Source organism: Helianthus annuus, chromosome 8, assembly GCF_002127325.2.
Source record: "Helianthus annuus cultivar XRQ/B chromosome 8, HanXRQr2.0-SUNRISE, whole genome shotgun sequence".
NCBI classification, from domain to species: Eukaryota; Viridiplantae; Streptophyta; class Magnoliopsida; order Asterales; family Asteraceae; genus Helianthus; species Helianthus annuus.
This window is the reverse complement of record NC_035440.2, coordinates 56,271,070-56,294,002: the sequence shown is the minus strand read 5'-3', so window position 1 is coordinate 56,294,002 and position 22,933 is coordinate 56,271,070. Positions and strand designations below refer to the sequence as shown.

Sequence of the window (22,933 nt, the reverse complement as noted above, 5' to 3'; positions counted from 1 at the left end):
GAATCTTCTTCTCGTCACTAGAACCCGCCCAAAGAAAGCGTCTCATAATAGCTTCAATAGCATTAATCACCGCTTTGGGCGCTTTATAAAGCGATAGGTAATAAACCGGTAAGTTTTCTAGCACCGACTTGATAAGCACTAGACGACCACCGATCGAGAGACACTTCGCTTTCCATGAAACAAGGCGCTTACGAACCACTTCGATAACAGGGTCCCAGCTACGAATGCGAGTCATTTGGGACCCCACTCGTATGCCAAGATAGGTGAAAGGAAAGTCACCACGTTTACATCCCAAGAAATCCATCATACCATCAACTTCCGAATCCTCCGTACCTATCCCAAAAATGTTGGACTTGTGGATATTAATCCGAAGCCCCGAGCAAAGATAGAATATACGGAGAATCCTGGCAATACTAAGAATGTTATCCCGAGACCATTCTCCCAAAATAAGAGCATCGTCAGCATAAAATAAATTAGATAAATCCGCCACATCACCCGACAAACAAATACCTTTAAAAACGCCAGTCTGTTTAGCTTTGTCAAGTAACCAAGACAAGGCTTCCATCACAATCAAGAATAAAAATGGGGAGAGGGGGTCACCTTGCCGAAGGCCCTTTTCACATCTAAAATCTAATGTAGGCGAACCATTGACTAGGACTGCGGCTCTGGAAGAATGACAAACGCCTTTGATCCAATCGCACCACCTAGGGGGAAACCCCATTTGAGTAAGAATGGAGATAAAAAAATTTCCAGTTAACGTCGTCGTATGCTTTTTCAAAATCGATTTTAAGCATAGAAGCCTTCCTACTTCTTTTCTTTAACAAATCCAGAATTTCGTTCACCATGAGAGGGCCGTCTAGGATAAAACGATCAGATAAAAAGGCCGATTGAGCTTTCGAAATAACCTGCCCCAACACCTTTTTGACACGATTAGCAAGGATTTTAGTGATCACTTTACTAATCATCCCAATAAGGGTAATTGGCCTATAATCTCTAAGCCCCAAAGGCGTTTTCACCTTTGGGATTAAAGTGATGAAAGAAGACCCGCAACCAGTATTAATAATGCCTGTTTCGTGAAACTCTCCCAAGATGTTATAAAAATCCTCCTCGAAAAAATTCCAAAAACGTTTGACGAACCGAAAATTAAAACCATCGGGACCTGGCGCCTTGTTCGACCCGCACCCGAAGACAGCATCTTTTATTTCTTGCTTAGAAAAAGTAGCGACCAGTTCAATCCCATCTTGTTCCTTTATTTTCTTCAAGCCGTCGCAGACAAGAGTCGGCCGAACCGGAACTTGTTCTTTAAAGTGGCTTCTAAAAAATCTTAACACCTCTTTCTTAACTAGAGCCGGTTTAGTCACCCAATCCCCATTAATTAAAATACCTGGGACGGAATTACGCACCTTTCTACGATTAACGATATTGTGGAAAAAACTGGAATTCTCATCACCCAATGCAGCCCATTTAACACGAGATTTCTGTCTAATATCTCGCGTCTTATGTCTCTCTATATCTTCAATTTCTTTCAAGCATTCCGACCAAATCCACAATCCGTCTCATCCAAATCTTTAAGTTCCATTTGAATCTCTAAGTCCTCCTTTTCTTTTCGTAACCGGGTCTCGTCTTCCTTTTCCTTAACCCTGTAAGAATCGTACCAATTCCTCAAGCTACCACAGAGCTTCTTTAACTTATTCAACAAATTAGTATCGGTCGGCCCCCTGTTTACCCAATTTTCAAGCACCGAGTTAATCGTGTCAATGCAACCCGGGCAATCAAGCCACGAATCAAACATTCTAAACGGCTTTGGACCAAAGTTAGTGTCAAGAACCGAAAAAACCAAAGGAGAATGATCCGAAAGATTTCTATTTAAAGCCCGAACACAAGCGTTAGGCCACTTGTTAAAGACATTTTCACATACCAAGAATCTGTCAATTCTGCTCCAAGTACAAATACCCCTTCTATTAGACATGTATGTAAACCTCAACCCTTTCATATTGAACTCCCGAAGGCCATTAACATCGATAAAATCATTGAAATCCCGTGCACAAACCTGATCAAACTTCGAGTTCTTTCTTTCCCCGTGATCTCTAACAGCGTTGAAATCACCACAAAGAATCCACCACCCTTGATTGGAAATAATAAGGCTTTCAATCTTACTCCAAAGAAGACGTTTCTCAATATTAGATTGTGGGGCATAAACATTTAACATATTTAACCGAACTGAGTTAGCCAAAGTCGTTCCCGCCACATGAAGAAAATTGCAATCTTTAGTTACCGAATCTTTTAAGAACACTTTGGGATCCCAAATGCTCAAAATACCATCCGAATTACCGTTCGCACCCACAAAATCAAAATCGTAATCAGTCCCACCCCAAAAAGAAGATACCAAACCCAATTGAACATCATTAGCCATAGTCTCTTGCATCCCGATAAACGAAATACCAAAATCTTTTTTTTCAGTTTTCTAATCCAACCCGGTTTACCATCAACCCCAACCCCACGAATATTTACCGACAAGCAATTCATATCTTACCTCCCTGTAAACCTTCATTAGCTATCGAATCCAAAATCAAATCATGAGAGTTGAACAGATTAGCACCTAACTTACCACCCAAGGCTATGGTAGCTTCGACTTCACCCACATGAGATGGAGTGACAAAATCAGCCGGTTCAAACACTGTTCCATCCTTCACCAACAAGTCGTCGTTACCCGAGATGGGATGGGAATTCAGGTCCAAATCGGATAGAGAATCGTCAGTTCTATGGTCTTCCTCATAACCTTCAGGCTCAATTCCAAGCAAAGGATCAAGCCCAAAAGGATCTTCATTGCATTTGGGCTTCTTTCCGATTTTAGTCTTCTCCAAACTGCTAGAGTAGGCCGGATTGGGCCGCCCCACTGAGCCCAACATAGATTTTTTCTTACGTTTGTTAACAAGCCCAGTTACTTCAACCTCCACATTTTCTTGACCACCTTTTTCAAAATTAAATAAATTGCCAGGAAGAAAATCCCCCTCAATTTCCGTGATTTCCTCCACATTAATTGGAGGAATAATTCCTTCATCAATGTTGACAACTGTTTCCATATCGGTTACCACGTTTTCCGTTGCCACGTCATCCCTATCATCGTCAGGCACTACCGGAACCTCCTCACCGTCGCTGGTAATCTCTTCGTCGTCCAAGTTGTCTGTTTCTCCATTATTAATTGCCACATCCTCAGGAGACGAACCATTTTCCGGCATGGGTTTAGACACTTTATAAAATTCTAGAACCCATTCACTAGATTCTTTGAAAACCCAAATAAGAAACTTCCGATCATTCCATGATAACTTTACTTCTTCACCGATCCTCTTACCCTCTCCAACAAGTACTCCGATGTAATCATACGAGAGATCGCTATCCTCATCAGACCTGGATGCCCTGTGAATCACCTTCCCGAAAACATTCCCCACAGCTTCTATAACTTCACCGGAAAGGAAATGAAGAGGAATACCCATAAGTTTAAGCCAAGCCAATCGTTCGTAACCAAACACCTGACCTTCCCACAGATCAACCGAAGCAAAGCTCCTAGTCACCTTCCTAGCAGCCTCAAGAACCTCCGTAGCCAAAGAATTATTATCAAACGAAATAAGAATAGATAAACCTCCAAGGTATTGCACCTTACCCGACCCTGGACACAAGTTGTCCAAGATCAGGTAAATGTTCTTCAAGGCTTCCAAATCGATCATTCTAGCCACCAACGCCCTCCCATGCAGACCTTGGAAAGCGTTTAAGTGACTGTTGACAACTACCGTTTTCCGGATGTTCAAGGTTCCTTGTCTGCCCAAAAGAGTATCCGTAAACGATCTGTTCTCGTTAATAAAAGAAGATGAAGCCTGAACAGTAGGCCTGCCTTCTCTCTGAAAAACATTCTCGTTGTTGGTCTTCTTCGTTGAGATATCCGATTCAGGCCGAATTTCTCCTTCTTCAAGAGTGAAACGAGCAATATTAGCCCTTAACCAACAATCACCAATACGAGTATTACATATCTTTCTGATCAATTCCTTGCTATCTTTAACATCTAGAAACGAAACAAAACCGAAACGATTCCCTACTTTATCCCTCTTACGAGCGATGTATAGATCATAAATATCTCCATAGGACCGAATGAAATCCGAAAGATCATTGCCACTGCACTTATCTGGGAGATTTGTAATGAAAACCTTAGTTATTCTTCGTAAAACGTTGGCCGGAATAGGGGCTTTCTGACCAGCCATGCCTTTCCTCTTGTTTTGTAAATAGTGCATAACCTTTTCTTACTTTTTTCTCAATTCCTCCTACACTCTAAATTTTTTAGTTAACTTTTATACTTTTGTTTTGATTTGATTTTTATATTCAAAATTTATAAGATCATATTTTTATAAAATTGTTCGTGAGTTTTTTTTTTCAAGATTTCTCATCAGATTTTTAAACGAATTATTTTATATTTTATCCTAACTTATTATTAGAACATTAATAATTTTTTATTTATTCTATTTTGTTCAATGTTTGAACTTTGTATTGGTATTTTGTAATTATTAAAATAAAAGCTTTTAAAGCAGAGGGTCAGGATTTAGGGAAAACGATGAAAAGTGTGAGAACAGTGAGAACATTTATGGACCTTCGATCAAAACAATCTATGGACTAGATTGGCGCGGTGGCATTTTCGTAAATAACATAAATTTTATTACGTGGACGCGCTTCATTAAGGGTAAAAAAGGTAAAACATCCTTTCTTACATAAAACGCCATTGAAATATAAAACGACAAGTAAATACAAAACGCCAATTTTATTACTGCGTATTTTTTTCTGTGTTTTACTTAAGGTCTTAGCCTACAAAAACGTCATAAAACGTAAAACGCCATAATATATAAACTCCAAGCCTTACATCCGGATAATTGTTAATTGTATTTATTGTTATAATAATATCCCACCTCAACTATGCGCCAAAAACATCCTATAAATAGAAACGTCTCAGCACCTTCCGTTGATCACACCAAAAAAACACACAAAACATAATGGTTCCTAAATACCACTCACTGTAAGACGCCAAAAGTTAGAGAAATCAATGATGGCAAACATCTTTTCTTTAATACTCAGTAATGTTCTGCAAGAAGTTTCGTTGAATGGTTTGTTAGGTGAGGGGAGTAAGATTTTGCTGCATGAGATGGACAAATTTTAAGAAAAAGAGACTGAGGACACCAATATGTCTTTTTGTCTTCTTTGTTCTTAAAGAAGGTTTGGATGCGGAGAAGAGATTGATCTCAGTGTAAATGCTACTTTGGTCTCGACGATGATAATGAAGATGACGGGCAAATAGCATCCACCCACATGGAGTCGATCTATGTCTCCAACATCCACAAACCCACTTCAACACACGAACAAGAAAAAAATCACGCCAAACCCAAATGGCCATTTATTTGTGACATTTCTTGTGATTTCAAAAGAAGAAAGAGACTGATGACAGTGAAAATTTGGATCATAAATTGCTTCTATTTGTTTTTTTTTTTATTTTCTTTTTCTCTTGTTTGTTATGTAATTTTCAGCTAAGAACAACAATACATTAATTCTCTAATAAAAAATATAATAAAACGCTAAACGGGCAAATGCTTGTGAAACGCCATCATGCCATAAAACGCCCAAACTACCAAACTATAATAAAATTACTTTGGACAAGTACTATTATAATAAATCTAAAAAAATGGTTAAAACAATGTGCAAGAGAATAAATCAAAAGGTGTCATCTTTATCTAAACGCCATTGGAAAACAAAACGCCCTAATTACAGCCGTTAAAGATGGGACATGTTACAGCCATAAACAGATGAATCTGAAACAAAACATAGTAACTGCAAACAGTAAAATGAAGTGACGGAAACATAATTACTAACATTTATTATATTAAAAACCAAATACATGGGGAATTGAATTTATTTATCTTTTCAAAACGCCAAAATTACCTGTCACTACGCGGGAAAAAAGTCATTATAAAAGTAGAACATGAGAGCACAACTTAACACGCCAAACATTTGTTGATTTTAGATTTTGGATGACATTTTTATGGGGGTCGTCGGTTTTGGGTGTTGGGTTGGTGATGATGATGATACTTAGAGGGCGTAAATGGAAGAAAAGAGGCAAAGGTTTAAAGAACAAGAGAAGGTCATCACATCCAGGGTTCTGGGAGAATACTGAGCAAGATAGGACCGTTCATGGTGCTAACGTGGCCTGAAAACGTTTAGGATAATTTGGTGAAATAGTGAATGATTGAACATTATTAGCATATATTGGTGGATGGTTCAAAGTACTGAAATCTTGACGAGAAATGTGTAATTTGTTGTAAAACTAGTTTACGTCCAGCTGGAGAATGTAGATTTTGGTTGAAAGTTGAGATTGTAAGAGTCAAAACGCATAATACCAAGGATGAATGTTTCTATTGTGCTCTACATTTTATCTTTTATAGTGTGTGTTGAATGATTATCTAATTATTAGGTTATTAAGTCGCATAATGCAGAAATTTTAATTATGGGGGCAAAAGCGGCAGGATTTTCGTACCCGAGCCGCAAGGCTATCATATACTTTTTATATATTCTATAGGTTTATAGGATCATTTACCCTATATTTATACACAAATAAGCTTAATATATGTTTTAATATTGAAATTACATAAATGTACAACTTGAAAAGCATGATGCGCCACCAGTTGCTGCAAAAAAAAAAAAAAAGCCATGTACATGAGGCGTGCACCTCAGGGTGGAATATTTTTGCCAAAAAGTGCACTTCAGGTTGTGCTTGATGTATAGAGTGCGCCTTAGGCTACATAAGGCGCTCAGACTTGCGCCTCAGCGCGCCTTACGCCTAAGCGCAAACCAAGCTCTCATCAAGCGAGACTTACAATGACTATTTTTTGTTGAATGAGATAAAATGTTAGAAACCCGGAATGGGTTGTCGTTCGTAATGGACATCATATTTAAATTTGATATAAGTCAGAACACCCGCCGCAATGCGCGGGCATTCCCACTAGTAATATATATATATATATATATATATATATATATATATATATATATATATATATATATATATATATATATATATATATATATATATATATATATATATATGGTGGATTTATTGTAAAAAAAGGTTTTTTTATGAGAAGTGTAAGAAGTGTTTTAAACCTTTAGATATTGTAGTTAATAGTTGAGATCAAACGGGCTTAAATTGTAAATTATGTTTTATTTTCTTTTGACTAATTTGGCTAGATTATGGATAATAGTGTCTTTTTGTTTAAATAAAGAAAAAATGTCATCAAGTTCCATACACATGCAAGTTCCCCCCGTCTTTTTAAAAGGTCATTAACTTTTTATACGTTACTTAAAAAAACACACCATAATAATAACGAGTGTTTTTTATCTTTAATATGAGTACCATATTGCTATACTTATGTAGAGAAAAAAATTACGTTTCAATCGGATGTGTTTAGTCCATGGTGTTTTGTGTATGTTTATACAGTTGTGTTTTAATTGTATTGTGATTTAAGGTGTGATGTTTTAAACATCCGAAAACATTGTATTGTGATTCAATGTATGGTGTTTTAGCATTTGAAATCTGAAAACATTGTATTGTGATTCAAGTCATTGTGTTTTAACACCAAGAATAGCAATACAATCATCCCTAGATGGTGTTAAAACACCATGACTTGAATAGCAATACTATCATTCCAGATGTTAAAACATTATGACTATATTACAATTCAAGTCGTGGTGTTTTTGGAATCTGTATGGTATTTTATAACTGTAAAATAACAAAAAAAAATCCAGATGTTAAAACACCATGATCAGTTATTGATACGTAAAAAAGAATTATCTCCTAAAACGGTTACAATTATATTATACATGTATTAATAACACAAGTGAATGAATAATGCCACATAGTTGGTGGCACATGCTTATTGGGCCACAAGTAAACAACTGGCCACGTATCTTTATCATTCCACGTGTCCACATATTTGTAAACCTCTGCACCAAATCATTATTTCACCTACCGATTCTTGCTTATTTTATAATTAAATTGGTTGTTGAAGTTAATTACATTATTAATCTATAAAATTAAATAATACCACGTGACGTCTCCATAATATTTCTGACACTTCTCACAAGCTTTACCCTTTTTACAGGAGCCTAAACATATATATATATATATATATATATAAATATATACATATATATATATATATATATATAGGGTAGGGTTCCAGCGTGAACAACCTCCCAAGCGTGAACTGCGTGAACTGATCTGGACCATTGATTTCCTTTTTAGTTGTTAAGGGTATGATTGTAATTATATAAAAAAATTAGATTTAAATCATTATTTTAATAATTGAATTAAGTTACATCTTTCCTATTTTAAATTCATTATCCACAATATCTTTTATTTCATTTTTATTTTTCAGATTTCACCACCAGAATTCGAATTATGATTTTTAAGATCCACGTAACCTTCATATTTCAACGGTGTACACATGTGTACTTGGGATTTTGAACAGTACACATGTGTACTCAGCATGGTACATATGTGTAATTAGCTACATAATACATACATATAAACAAACAAAACCTGTAAAACTAGTTTATATTAGGCAAATAACAAGTTACATAATGTTTGCCAAATAAAAAAAACATACAATTACAAGTTCTAGTTTCGTGAAAACAATAAACGCAACATAATCGGAAAAATAAAAAAGACATAGTCTTTTACAACTATTCGCTGCGTTGTATGCTGAATCATCCTTATCGACCAAGCAAACAAACATACGTGAATCATCCTTATCGACTTCATACGTGAATCATCCTTATCGACCTTCCATCTCCACTTTTCTCGTTTACGACGTCTCCTATAATAACACAAAAAAAACTCAGCAATTAGTAGTTTGCATAATTCACAAGCGTACATCAACAACTTTACACATTCAATACACAAAAAAATATGAGATATCACAAAAAACAGACGTTGTACACATGTGTACATTGCATTAAAAACAGAGCAAAATCAGAATACACATGTGTACAGCGCCTTAAAAACAGAGCAAAATGAAAATACACATGTGTACAGCGCCTTAAAAACAGAGCAAAATGAAAATACACATGTGTACAGCGCCTTAAAACCAGAGTAAAATGAGAATACACATGTGTACAGCGCCAAATTGATATAATCTTTGAAAATGAAACTTAATTCTTCCTGTGGGAACACTGATATGGTGTAGCAAATTGGTATAATCTTTTGTGTTCGTATGCAACCTTTATCATCTAGGCAGGCTTAAATCAAACAACGAAAAACAACTTTTTCTTTTGAGAAACAACTTAAACGACACCATTGTTCCAAAATTAATAAAATCCAACTGAATAAAACTAAAAAGCTAGATAATAACAATTACGTATAAATAACAATAATTGAATAAGAATACCTTATCTGATTGCTTTCGATTACAAACATCCTCCTACTTGTAATCGACGGCGAATGAAAGCCTAGGCCTAGCCCTAGCCAACAACATTTTGGGCGGTGAGAAGTCCGGCGAAGTCCGGCGAATCGATTACAAACATCCTCCTACATCACAACTGAAATCTACAATAAACAATTGCTAATCATAATCGAATGGAATCGGGAATTGTAGAAACTTACAGATCGATTGAAAGAGATAACGGATGATTCTAGGGTTTTTAATTGAGAAGTCCGTCATTGTCCCTGCTGTTTCGTCGGACGCCGACACCAAAAGTAGTGGGTGGCGATGCAGTTCCGGCGACAGAACTGGGTGGCGATGCAGTTCCGGGAGAAGAGATGGGGGTCAGGTCGATGTCTGCGACGATCTGAGTGGCGATGCAGTTCCGGCGACAGAACTGTGTGGTGTGGTATGTGTGGGTGGCGATGCAGCTCCGACGATTTTAGTTGATGTCGGCTGTGATACGTGAGAGAGAAAGATGTATGGGATTTTGAAACCTAATTGTAGATATAAACGGGATTTATGCAATCAAGATGATATGAAAATTACACATATACCCTTATTCCCTTAATTAAATAGTAACAAATAACCAAATAATTACCATCATGCCATTCACTTAAAATCTCAAGATCATAAAAATCAAGGGCCCAGATTAGTTCACGCAATTCACGCTGGAGAAAATGTTCACGTTTGAACCTAATCCTATATATATATATATATATATATATATATATATATATATATATATATATAGGGGGACCGCTAAAATGAAAACCACCTCCAGTTGTAAGAACCATGAGAACTACACCGTACAGGGCGAGTTGGATCAAAATTTTTTTTCATAAAAGTTCTCATGGTTCTTACAACTGTAGATGGTTTCCATTTTAGCGGTCCCATATATATATATATATATATATATATATATATATATATATATATATATATATATATATATATATATATATATATATATATATGGTGAGGTTTTAGAGTGAACACTAATGTATTTGTAAACTGAGTGAAAAAATCATGACCATTGATTTACATCATCAAATCGTAAAATACACTAGTGTATTTTAATCATCAAATCCTGATCAAATCATGGCCATTGATTTACACGTGTGTATTGATAATCAAGAGCTAAGATTAGTTCACTAGTGTTCACAATCAAGTGGTTATTCACAAATGAACCTAGTGTTATGAACCACATTTTATTGCGAGAAGGATCCGTTAGGAACCACCCTTTATTGCTAGAACCGCGAGAACCAATGTGAACACAACAAAAAATACCTAAAAACATACAAAATATTTTTTTTTTAATATTTTTTTAATAAAAATTGCTACTTTTCTTCGATAAAAAAAATTAAAAATTTTTTTGGAAACTAAAACTAGCGATTTTTATTAAAAAAAAATTGTGTGTTTTTTAGATTCTTTTAGGTTTTTTAGGGTTTTAGCTTTATTGTTTAGTTTTTATCATTTAGCTTGGGTGGGTGGGGGGTTAGGTTTTTGGGGGTGGGGGTGTTTAGGATTTTGGTGGGTGGGGGGGGGGGGGGGGAGTTAGGTTTTTTGGGGGTGGGGGTTAGGTTTTTTTTAGGTTTTTGGGGGGTGGGGTTAGGATTTTTTTAGGTTTTGGGTGGTGTAGTGGGTTTATTTTGTTGTGTTCACGTTGGTTCTCGCAGTTCTCGCAATAAAGATGGTTCTCGCATGAACCTACCCTATATATATATATATATATATATATATATATATAATGAACTGTGTGAACTAATCCTAGCCTTGATTATCAATACACAAGTGTAAATCAATGATCATGATTTGATCAGGATTTGATGATGAAATACACTAGTGTATTTTACGATTTGATGATGTAAATCAATGGCCAGGATTTGTTCACTCAGTTCACAAATACACTAGTGTTCACTCTAAAACCTCACCATATATATATATATATATATAGGAGAAGGATCCGCTAGGAACCACCCTTTATTGCAAGAACCGCGAGAACCAGTGTGAAAACAACCAAAAATACCTTAAAAAATCTAACAAAGCACTCAAATTTTTTTTTTAATATTTTTTTTTATAAAAATCGCTATATAACATCACTAAAAAAGTACCAAAAAAAATTCGAGTAACAATTATCCATGCACATGTGCATGTGTATCATTTCTTTGACAAATTCTGTAATACATTACTAATATTAGACAGCACTTTCATTTACACTACCATTCATAATACACTACTTTGTACATTAACAATATTAGAAATGCACATGTGCATCTATATGTATGAACATGTTATAACGTGTTTTGATGTGTTTTGATACACTACTTTGAATACGCTTTCTCTTTCATCTATCATACCATCCATAATACACTACCATTACCTTCTATCATCCGTAATACAATACCATTACCTCCTATCATCCCTAATACAATACCATTACCAATATTTCACGTTATTACATGTACATCAACACCCTTTATACCATCCAAACAACATATTACATCATAAAGTGACAAAAGTAATCAAACCATCAACCACTAGATATAACAAAAAAATCGAGTTATGTTTCATCATTAAAAAAAACAAAAGAAATTCGAGTAACAATTATCCATGCACATGTGCATATGTATCATTTCTTTGACAAATTCCGTAATAAATAACTAATATTAGACAATTGCACTTTCATTTACACTAGCATTCATAATACACTACTTTTTACATTTAACAATATTAGAAATGCACATATGCATATGTATATATATATATGTATGAACATATATATGAACATGTTATAACGTGTATTGGTACACTACTTTGAATACACTTTCCCTTTCATCTATCATACCATCCATAATACACTAACATTACCTCCTACCATCCGTAATACAATACCATTACCTCCTACCATCCACAATACAATATTTCACTTTATTACATGTACAGCAACACCCTTTATACCATTCAAACAACATATTACATCATAAAGTGATAAATATAATCAAACCATTAACCACTAGATATAACTAATAAAAAAAAACATGTATATAGGCCTACTTCATCATTTAAAATCACAAACTTTTGTACCAAAACACGTTATATCATGGTTATACATAATGATGCACATGTGCATTTTTAATATTAGTAATGTAAAAATTAGTGTATTACGGATGGTAGTGTAAATGAAAGTTCATTTGTCTACTACGGGTAATATATTACGGAATTTGTCAAAGAAATGATACTTATGCACATGTGCATCGATAATTGTTAAAAAAAGTTTTTTTTTTTTTTTTTTTTTTTTGTAACGAAATATAGCGATTTTTTTAAAGAAAATTTGTGTGTTTTTCAGATTTTTTAGGTATTTTTTTGTGTTCACATTGGTTTTCACGGTTTTCGCAATAAAGGTGGTTCTCGCATGAACCCTACCCTAAATATATATATGGGAGAGTTTAAATGAGAATGCTAAATATCGCGAGAACCGTGAGAACGAATCAAAAAACGCGAGAACTTTGTCAAAAACAATTCAAATTCAAAATTTCTTTTTACACTTATCAATATTATTCAAATACAATATTATAAATTTCATTTATACGTTTACATTTACATGAATTCGTAAATAAAGAAAATTTACACATGTGTAAATTTGTTATATTTACACATGTGTAAAAATTTTAATAAAATTATTTTGAGAGAAGAAATGAATTATTTGATATTGTAAATTCTTTTTTTGATGTTGTATTTTAAATACAATGGGGTTTGTATTAAAAAAAATGGTTTTGATTGGTTTTTTTATTCGTTCTCACGGTTCTCGCAATATTTAGCGTTCTCAAGATGACCCAATTCCCTATATATATTATCGTATAAAAAAGTTATAACTGTTTAAACATCAAGAGTGAAATAGATTCAAGGGAGAAATAACCATAATACCGTTCTCTCCTTAAGACACACATCAAGCCTGCATGGTCACATACACTTCGTATGAAAAAAATAATATATATTGTACGTGATCCATTACTTAACAACCAATCTTCTTAAGTGAAATATATATATATTTTTTTTAAATGCATTGCAACCGTTTTACTTTTGTTTTTATCATCGGTTGACTGCTCATATTTCGTGAGAGATTTTTTTTTTTTTTTTTTTTTCATGTTTGGTGGTCCAATTTTTATGGGTATATTTGTTTCATTGAGCAACATACGAATTCAGTTAACTAGAGGGATAATTATAAGAGTACGTGTTTTTAACGCCATAATACCAAAAACCAAACAATACAATACAAACAAACCAACGATCTCTGACGTTATAAGTACATAACACATGTGTTTTATGACAAAACAACTTATTGAAATGCAAGACCAGCATCAATCTCAGTGATTACATCATTAGCCCCTTCCACCATCGAACCTGCTAAATAAACATGTTTCTGTTGTGGAATATGGCTTATTTTGATCGACTCTTCCTCGCTCAATGACCAGTCGAAGATGTCTAGGTTTTGCTTCATCCTCTCGGTGTTAAAACTCTTTACTACAAAACTCACACCTTGCTCATACATCCATCTCAGAGAAACCTACATGTCAACAATATAAGATCACTACATAATGTTATGTAGTAAGCACCCCGAGCCCATTTTGGTCAAAACATAAATTATACTGGTACCTGAGCAACAGTCTTCCCTCTAGATTTGGCGATGTCTTGAAGAACATCACATTCCATGACGCGGTTGTGTCCCCATTTGGCACCAGATGCACCTAAAGGGGAGTAACCGGTAAGAAGAATATCTTTCTTTTTGCAAAATTCGTTAAGTTTCTTCTGTTGCCAAATCGGGTTCATCTCAACCTTCACCAACCACATACACATAAGTTAGTACGAGGAAAGGTTACAATTAGAAACAATTAAGACACGAGGAAAGAGTGGATGATCACCTGGTTGACAGCCGGAGGGATTTTAGCGAAGGAGAGGATTTCTTCTATTAGTCGAGGAGAGAAATTGCTTACACCGATAGATTTGGTAAATCCAAGATCTTGACACTTCTCTATTCCTTCCCAGACATCCTTGATATTGATTGGGGCTATGCAGTCTATTGGAATTGGGATTTTGAGTTCATCTTGGTTTAGCTTGAGTGGCCAATGTATTAGATACAGATCTACATACTCTAATCCTAAATTCCTATGTCAGATCATAAATTGTTAAATGTCAATATCTAGTTTAATTTGTGCATTCGAAGTCTTGTGAAAACTAGAAACATATCATATAAAGTGAATTATGTAACACAAATAAATGGTGGTAACCATGATAACATTTTCCTTGAAAAGTTATGTTTTGATAAAAAGAAGAGTTAAATGTCATTTTAGTTCATGTGGTTTGGTTATTTTGGCAGTTTAGTCTAAAGATTTGAAACGTTGCTAATTTAGTCCAAATAGTTTCAAACGTTGCCCTTTTAGTCCACTGGGTTAACTTCATCAATTTTTTCTGTTAACAAGAAGGGCAATTCAGTCATTTTATATATGACCGAATTGTCCTTCTAGTTAACAGAATTACATACAAAATGACCGAATTACCCTTCTCGTTAACAGAAAAAATAGATGAAGTTAACCCAGTGGACTAAAATAGCAACGTTTGAAACTATTTGGACTAAAATGACAATGTTTCAAACCTTTGGACTAAATTAGCAAAATTAACCAAACCACAAGTAATAAAATTTGCATTTAACTCTAAAAGAAACATGTTGGAAGGCCTTATCCAGTTGTTAGATAGACACAAAAGTTGCAAGTTTGGATGTAGTCGAGTTAGATTTGGGTCAAACCAGCAAGCCTTTTTAGCAAATCCATATCGGAGTCGTTTCAAGTTGACATGTTTATAAGTTAACTAGTTTATTTTTATAACTTTTTCAGAAATATATTTTAGTTAACAATTTAAAAGTGAAATAGAGATGTGTGCTTGGCTATGTAGTTTCTAAGAATTTATTTATCGACAATTTACATCTTTAGTTGTAAAATATAAAACTTTAAAGTCATAAATTCTTTCAAGTTAAATGAGTCGTTTTTGCATTTTACCCAATAACCTATAATGACTACATGCTTAACACCTTCGGTTGTTTAAGAATAGGTGTTATAACATGAAAAGAAATATTAGTAAATACTAAGGTATAAGATGGCACATGATTTTGAAAAATGGAAGAAAGTCTATTTTAATAACTTATAAATTACCTATTACTAATATTAAAAATACGGAAGTACGCTACTTTTTTTTATCAACCCTCGTATCTAAGATTCTACTGTAATGATCAAGTTTCAACGACTTGTCGTAATCCCTCTGCCACATAAAATAAAATTAAAAAAAAAAAAGAATATCTTGTAAATTAATAAAGAATATCTTGTATTCTTACCGAAGACTCTGGTTGATGGCTGGTACTACAAGGTGGCCTTCCATTGAGTCACACCACAGTTTGGTGGTGATGAAAAGCTCGGCCCGCGACTTTATGAGACCGAGTCTCAAGGCTTCCTTGATGGCTTCACCTAGAGGTTTCTCGGTTCCATAGAGCGCAGCCGTGTCAAAGTGGCGATAACCAACTTTGATCGCTTTGATAACCGCAGCCTTCACCTCATCGGTGCTTTCGGTGACGGATGCCGTACCCAATCCTATCAATGGGATGGGTCGCCGGCCATCGGAAGAGGTGATCGTCGTCTCTGGGATTGATACCATCTTTTGTAATTTCCGTTAGACTTTTCTTTGATTACGGGAAAAAAATTCTACAAGTAAAGTAGCTAGCAAGATGTAGTATTTATGGAACACGTATAAATAAATTATTGGTAAATGACGGACTAGCATGCGTAAGCTTGTTTGCTTTTAGTGTATACATCAGCATCAAAGACACCACTTACGTCTTGAAATATATTACTCCTAATAAAATTAATAAAAGATATTATTCAATATTAAACGACTAGTATCGGAGACCTCATTTTGTGGCGGGGTCGTAAAAGGGTGCTGACGAGAATGTATTTATTTTACAAGATATATATATATATATATATATATATATATATATATATATATATATATATATATATATATATATATATATATATATATATATATATAGGGGAAGGATAAATCGAAAACCCACTTGAGTTGAGAAAACTCAGAAAACCTTTGTAAAAGACCCATGTAAACTCAAGAAACATTTCTAAAAAAATAGAAAATGTAATATACATATATTTGAACATTTTTAAAAAAGAAACACAAAAAAACACCAAGTAGTTTTTTTTTTAAAAAAATGTTACAAATTTCAGGTTACATAATATATATGTCCAAAAAAAATGTAACATACAAATTTTCAACATTTTTTTAAAAAAAATTATTAAGCGTTTTTTACATTTTTTTTCATAAATAGGTCCGTGTACACTTATATTACATTCCCTATTTTTTTTAGAAAAAAATAAAAATGTTACATAGGGTTTATTTGGGTTTTCTCAACTCACATGGGTTTTCGATTTATCTTTCCCCTATATATATATATATATATATATATATATATATATATATATATATATAATAATATTTTCGCACAAATTAACTTTTATGTTATAAATAATATTTTTACACAAATCAATTTTTATGTTATAAAAGACCATAGTACCTATAATAATATTTTTGCACAAATCAACTTTTATGTTATAAATACTTTTTTTTGCAAAAATCAATTTTTATGTTATAAAAGACCATAATACCCTCACATGCAAAGCATTTGAGGTAACTTAACTGGGTTTTTGGACAACGTTAGTTGTACAGCTTATAGAATGTAACAAAACATGAACATAAAGGTTGGATTTATCCAATTTCATAGTGAAATGTATGAAGTGCAGTTTAGGTATAACATAAAGGTTAATTTGTACAAATTTATCGTTAAAGTAACCAGTCAAGAATTTTAACAATTCGCAATTGGATTTGTTGTTATATATAATTATTGTTACTACTTCCAAAGTCAATGAAGTTCTCCTTAAAAAAAAGTACTTCCAAAGTCAAATTGAACCGGTCTAGTGGGTTTGGTTACGGATTAGAACATATGTGAGTTAGAAAGAGTGTGTCTCAGATAACAAAATGAGTTCGAGTCTAAACGGGTCATTAAATTATCAAATTGGTTTGGCTGTTTGGGTCAAATATATTTTTGTGAAAATAAAATTAGGTTGAAATGTGTCGATGATGGTGGTGGTAGCGGTGGGAGGCGCATCAGTGTGTGTGGCAATAAGCCAATAACTATTAGACAAAATAATATAGTATAGAGGCGAGATTATAAGGGTGTTTGGAATTGCTTATTTAACTTTAAAAGTGTTTTTTTTTTTTTTTTGTCAAAAGTGCTTATTAATTTTTTACTTTTCCTAATAGAGTTTCTTTTAAATGTTTGGATTTACTTTTGTGGTGGAAAAAGTAAAATGAAAAAAATGATAATATAAGGCTGAAGGGTGTGGGGTCATGGTTGGAACATGATTCGTCACGTAAGAACATGAATGGAAGGCTACATCACCTCCTTGTTTGATCCACCATAGTTTGCATGGATTAAACCATGACAACCATGGTCCTCTTTTCTATTTTTCAGGATTTCCTTTTTCTTTAGACATAAATTAATTAAAATAAATAAGAGGATGGTTTGCGTCATGACCGCATCATCAGGGTATTGATTTTGGATGGTGGATTAGAGGTGGGTGACTTGGCGCTGACGTGAAGGGTCATGACCACACCTTATAGCCTAAGTTTCCATGTTTGATTCCTATTTTTAAGGATGGGGATAAATTGGTAATTATATGATTAAAATGCAAAAAGCTATTAAAAAATCTAGGTGTATATCGCTTTTGAAAAACAACTTTTTACTTCTTCTCAAAAAAAAAAAAAAAAAACAAAATAAAAAGCACTTTTAGACCATGTGTAGTGGGGAGGGGATTGGACGTTTTTTGCCTAATCCATGTCCAAAAACGCCCCAGCACAGCCCCCTAGTCGTTTTTTTTCGAAAAATCCAATAAGTCATTTTTTAAACTCAATCCCAAACACCCTCTATGTAACACTAATTACAAAATTCTAATTTAATACAATTCTGATTACAAAGTTTATATTGGTATTAAAGCTTAGGTCACAACCATCACAAGTCTCAAGCGGGGTGGCCGACCACCGCTGCTACTCCGTTCAAACCTCTTTTCTTTACATTTACAACCTATCTTCCTAAAGAATATTGTTCTCATCCTTTTCGTTATTGTTTGAAGCCCAATCGAGAGCCAAACAACCCATCCCCACTAGAAACAAAACAAGTAGCAGATAACAACTCCTTCTACTAAACCTTAGATCTGGCGCCACTGTCTCCATCTCGTTGCTGCCACTACTGGCAGTCGCTGCCATCAACCTGCACATCTATAAGGTTCACATATACAACCTACACTTGGAACATTAGCCGTCGCATACAATGCGATGTGTTCATCGTCTCCACCACTATACTATAACGACCTTCATGTTTGGGGAATATAGGCCCCTTTTTTTTGTTAACCGGCGATGATTTTCTTGCGTGAGAAGAAACAAAATTAGGCGAAAACAACGATAGTAGATTACAGAGAGGGAGAGATGGCACTTTTCACAAATATAGAAAAATGTTTTTACCTAATTTTGGACTAGAAATAAATATAAGAAACTGAGGGTTGCTAATATATTTATTTGTGGGTTTGTGTTCTATCTTGGAAGAGCTTCACAACGAACTAAACCACGTCCTTAACGAAGCTAAGATGAATGAGATATCGATGCTCAAAGTTTGGTGTTTGAAACATTGAATGCTGAAAAAAGTGGGAAAGTGGCACCTTGTCCCACATAGGAGGAAAGATGAAACTTAAAAGGGTATTTAAGTGGGAACGTTCCATCCTTATTGTTTCATGGAAGCACACACTAAGTGTACTCGCGAAGGGTGCGGAGCATCCTAACCCTAACTCGCACGCGTGAGCGTGGCATGGCGATGAGGCGCAATGTGGCGCTTTGATGGCGCACTTTGCACTTCATACGCTCGCATCGCCACGAGCCGCCTTTGTATTTTTGACCACGTGCGCATGATGGAGCACAGGTGCTACAAGGACCATGTGGTTGGTGACGTGGCATGTAGCGACATAGGTACGAGATGCATGACGTGGCAGCCAAGCGCATCCGCGTGCGAGTACACATGGCAGGTGGCGCGCACTAACGCATGGGCGCTGATGTGACGTGCACGGTGCAAAAGAGTGAGCCAATACGTCGCGACTGTGTGGCGTGCTCGTATAGGCTCACAGGTGACGTGGCGCACGCGCGCATGAGTAGCGCAAAAAAGTGAGCCAAAATGGCACACGCGCGCATGAGCGTACAAGACGTGCGCGCACATGAGCCAGAAGGGCGCGTACGCACCAGTCTGTCTCGCGCGCGCACGCAGAAGCTTCCAGCAATTAATGACAGTGAAGTTACATTTCAGCATTTGAAACTGACGAGTCAACGATTTTGACAATTTTGACTGATAATTAAATGACGAATTAAAGTGCATTGAAGACGTTTAATGCAATTTAATTCTCTCATTTAATTCTTTTTCAGTTTCGACTAAGGACCTGCAGTACAAATAGGAGGACCCTGCTGGAGAACAAAAAACACCGAAACACATAGCAAAAACAACTCTCCCTCTACTGAATCTTCTTCTTTTCTGTCTCGGAGCAAGGTACACCTTCGGGTTTAGTCAAGACTGGCAGTACAACTGCTTAGGCTGTTGTATCCTTGGGAGACTCGAAATTTGTTTTAAGGGACCCGTGTCTAACATGATCCTCAGCCAAGAACTACTTTAATTTCTGTAATTTTGTTCTTGCTTTTCTCTTTATTTCAGTTGTAACAGCATTGTAATTCTGCTTTTCTTATTTCAGTTGTAATTCAAGTTAATAATAAAATTATTTATTTATTTTGCATGAACGGACTCCTACAATCTTAAAACAAACTTTTAGAACACCGTTCGTGTAAATTCACAAACAATTCTGCTGTGATTTTCAAACTGTTTTTTCTTCACAGCAGGTTGTGTTTTAAAAAGATTTTTTTTCTGTTTTGATTCAAAGTAGCGACTTTGTCAAAACAGATTCTTTTTCTTCCACTCCTTCTAATTGAGTTCTAAAAACTTACTGTTGTAGTCTTCAAAGTTGGACTTAGAAGCTGCACAGTGGTTTCAAAACTCTTTGCTTCTGTTTAGTTTGGATCAATAATAAATTAGCACATTTATTATTTCTAAACAGTTTTATTAACTTGGTTTTGTGGAATTTTTTTCAGAATGTCAACTGAAAATACCAACGTCAACGTTGTTGTCAGTACCCCTGCCAACACTGTGGGAGCGTCCACAGTGGCAAACCATGTTGAACGACCTGAGAAGTTCTCAGGTCTCCACTTCAAAAGGTGGCAACAGAAGATATTTTTCTATTTGACCACCATGAACCTTGCGAGGTTCTTAATTGAAACCGCTCCCCAACCTGCGGAAGGGGAGACCGACGCTCAAGCACAGTGCGCGGTAGATGCTTTGAAGCATTCGGATTTCATTTGTCGAGGCTATTTACTCAATGATCTCTTGGATGCCTTGTATAATGTGTACTATAATATCAAGACTTCCAAAGAATTAACGGAGTCTTTGGATAAGAAGTACAAAACGGAGGATGCTAGCATAAAGAAATTTGTGGTAGCCCGTTTCTTGGACTACAAAATAGTTGATAACAAGACTGTTATGAACCAAGTCCAAGAGTTGCAAATTATACTTCATGACATCCATGCTGAGGGAATGGTACTTAGCAAGACATTTCAAGTGGCAGCCATGATTGAGAAATTGCCTCCTTCGTGGGTAGAATTTAAAAACTACCTAAAGCGCAAACGAAAGGAAATGACTGTGGAGGAACTTGTGGTTCGTCTTCGCATAGTAGAGGACAACAAGGTGGCCCAAAAAGGCACCATTTTGCAAGCTTCGAAGAAAGCAAACATGGTGGAATTTGGGGAATCCTCGAAAGGCAATAAAGGCAAAAGGGGGAAGAACAACAACAAAGGGAAAGCAAAGGTTAACAACCTTACAAAGGGAAAGCAAAGGTTAACAACCTTGGACCGAAAAGGGGGCTGTGAAAAAGAAGCCTCCGCCTTTCCAAGGTACTTGTTACAATTGTAACAAGACCGGGCACCATGCTAACCAATGCAAGAAACCAAAGCGTGAGCGTGCACATATGGTTGATGAGGATGGTATGCCTCTGATTGCAATGATAACCGAAGAAGCGACTATGATTGAAGAAGTCAACGTGATGGGTGAAAACCCAAAAGGATGATTCGTTGACACGGGTGCAACCCGCCATGTTTTTGGAGATAAGGCTCTTTTCTCAACATTCAAGGAAGCGACGGGTGAAGAAAAGCTTTATATGGGAAATAAAGCTACCGCAAGCATCAAGGGTGAAGGCACAATGATCTTGAAGATGACTTCTTGCAAGGAGCTTACCTTGACCAATGTGTTGTATGTCCTAGAGATAAGGAAGAATCTTGTATCGGGATGGATGCTCAACAAGTTTGGATTTCGTCTAGTGTTTGAATCAGACAATTTTGTCTTATCTAGATGTGGAACGTTTATCAGAAAGGGCTATGCCCTTAATGGAATGTTTAAAATGAATGTAATGGTTGTAAACCAAAACAAAAGTTTGAATGAAATTTCTACTTCTACGTACATGATTAAGTCTTCTAATGTTTGGCATGGTAGACTAGGACATGTAAATTTTAATTCAATACGACATTTAATTAAAATAAATTTCATACCAACATTCCATATCGAGTCCGATCACAAATGCGAGAGATGTGTCGAATCCAAACTTACAATATCATCGTTTAAAACGGTTGAATGAATAACCGAACCCCTTGATTTAGTTCATACCGATGTGTGTGATTTAAAAGTGGTTCCCACACGTGGAGGAAATAAGTACTTCATTATGTTTATTGATGATTGTACTAAATATTGCTACGTGTATTTACTTAAGAGTAAAGACGAAGCAATAGAAAATTTTATCTTGTACAAAAACGAAGTTGAGAATCAACTTAAAAAGGAAGATAAAAGCTGTGAGAAGCGATTGAGGAGGTGAATATGTTGCACCTTTTGCGGATTTGTGCGCAAAAAGTGGCATTATACATGAGTGTACACCTCCTTATTCTCCACAATGAAATGGCGTGGCGGAACAAAAGAACCACAGATTGAAAGAAATGATGAATGCCATGGTGATCAGTTCGGGAGTGGACCGAGAAATGTGGGGGGACGCCATTCTCTCAGCAAACAATCTTTTGAACAAGATACCTTTAAAAATAGGGATGAAACTCCATATAAGTTATGGAGAAAAAGGAAGCCTTCATACAAATACTTGAAAGTGTAGGGGTGCCTAGCAAAG

At 35.4% G+C, this 22,933-nt stretch overlaps 1 protein-coding gene across 1 annotated transcript; it reads right to left on the bottom strand.

The window, feature by feature from the left end:
- Positions 1 to 13,726: 13,726 nt before the first annotated feature.
- Positions 13,727 to 16,368, bottom strand: LOC110872886 (D-galacturonate reductase). The gene is made up of 4 exons (XM_022121788.2): positions 15,895 to 16,368; positions 14,432 to 14,675; positions 14,166 to 14,345; positions 13,727 to 14,076 (listed from the first exon to the last, which is right to left on the bottom strand). Exons 1-4 carry the CDS (start codon positions 16,209 to 16,211, stop codon positions 13,849 to 13,851), a joined length of 969 nt encoding a protein of 322 aa, XP_021977480.1. The 5' UTR covers positions 16,212 to 16,368; the 3' UTR covers positions 13,727 to 13,848.
- Between the last annotated feature and the right edge of the window lie 6,565 nt (positions 16,369 to 22,933).

Excerpts from the sequence above, each read along its gene's own strand:
- LOC110872886 (XM_022121788.2), bottom strand. The coding sequence starts at position 16,211 with ATGGTATCAATCCCAGAGACGACGATCACCTCTTCCGATGGCCGGCGA. Across the intron at positions 14,676-15,894 it reads GCCATCAACCAGAGTCTTCG|GAATTTAGGATTAGAGTATG; the intron begins GTAAGAATACAA and ends GATCTGACATAG. Across the intron at positions 14,077-14,165 it reads GAGGGAAGACTGTTGCTCAG|GTTTCTCTGAGATGGATGTA; the intron begins GTACCAGTATAA and ends GTTGACATGTAG.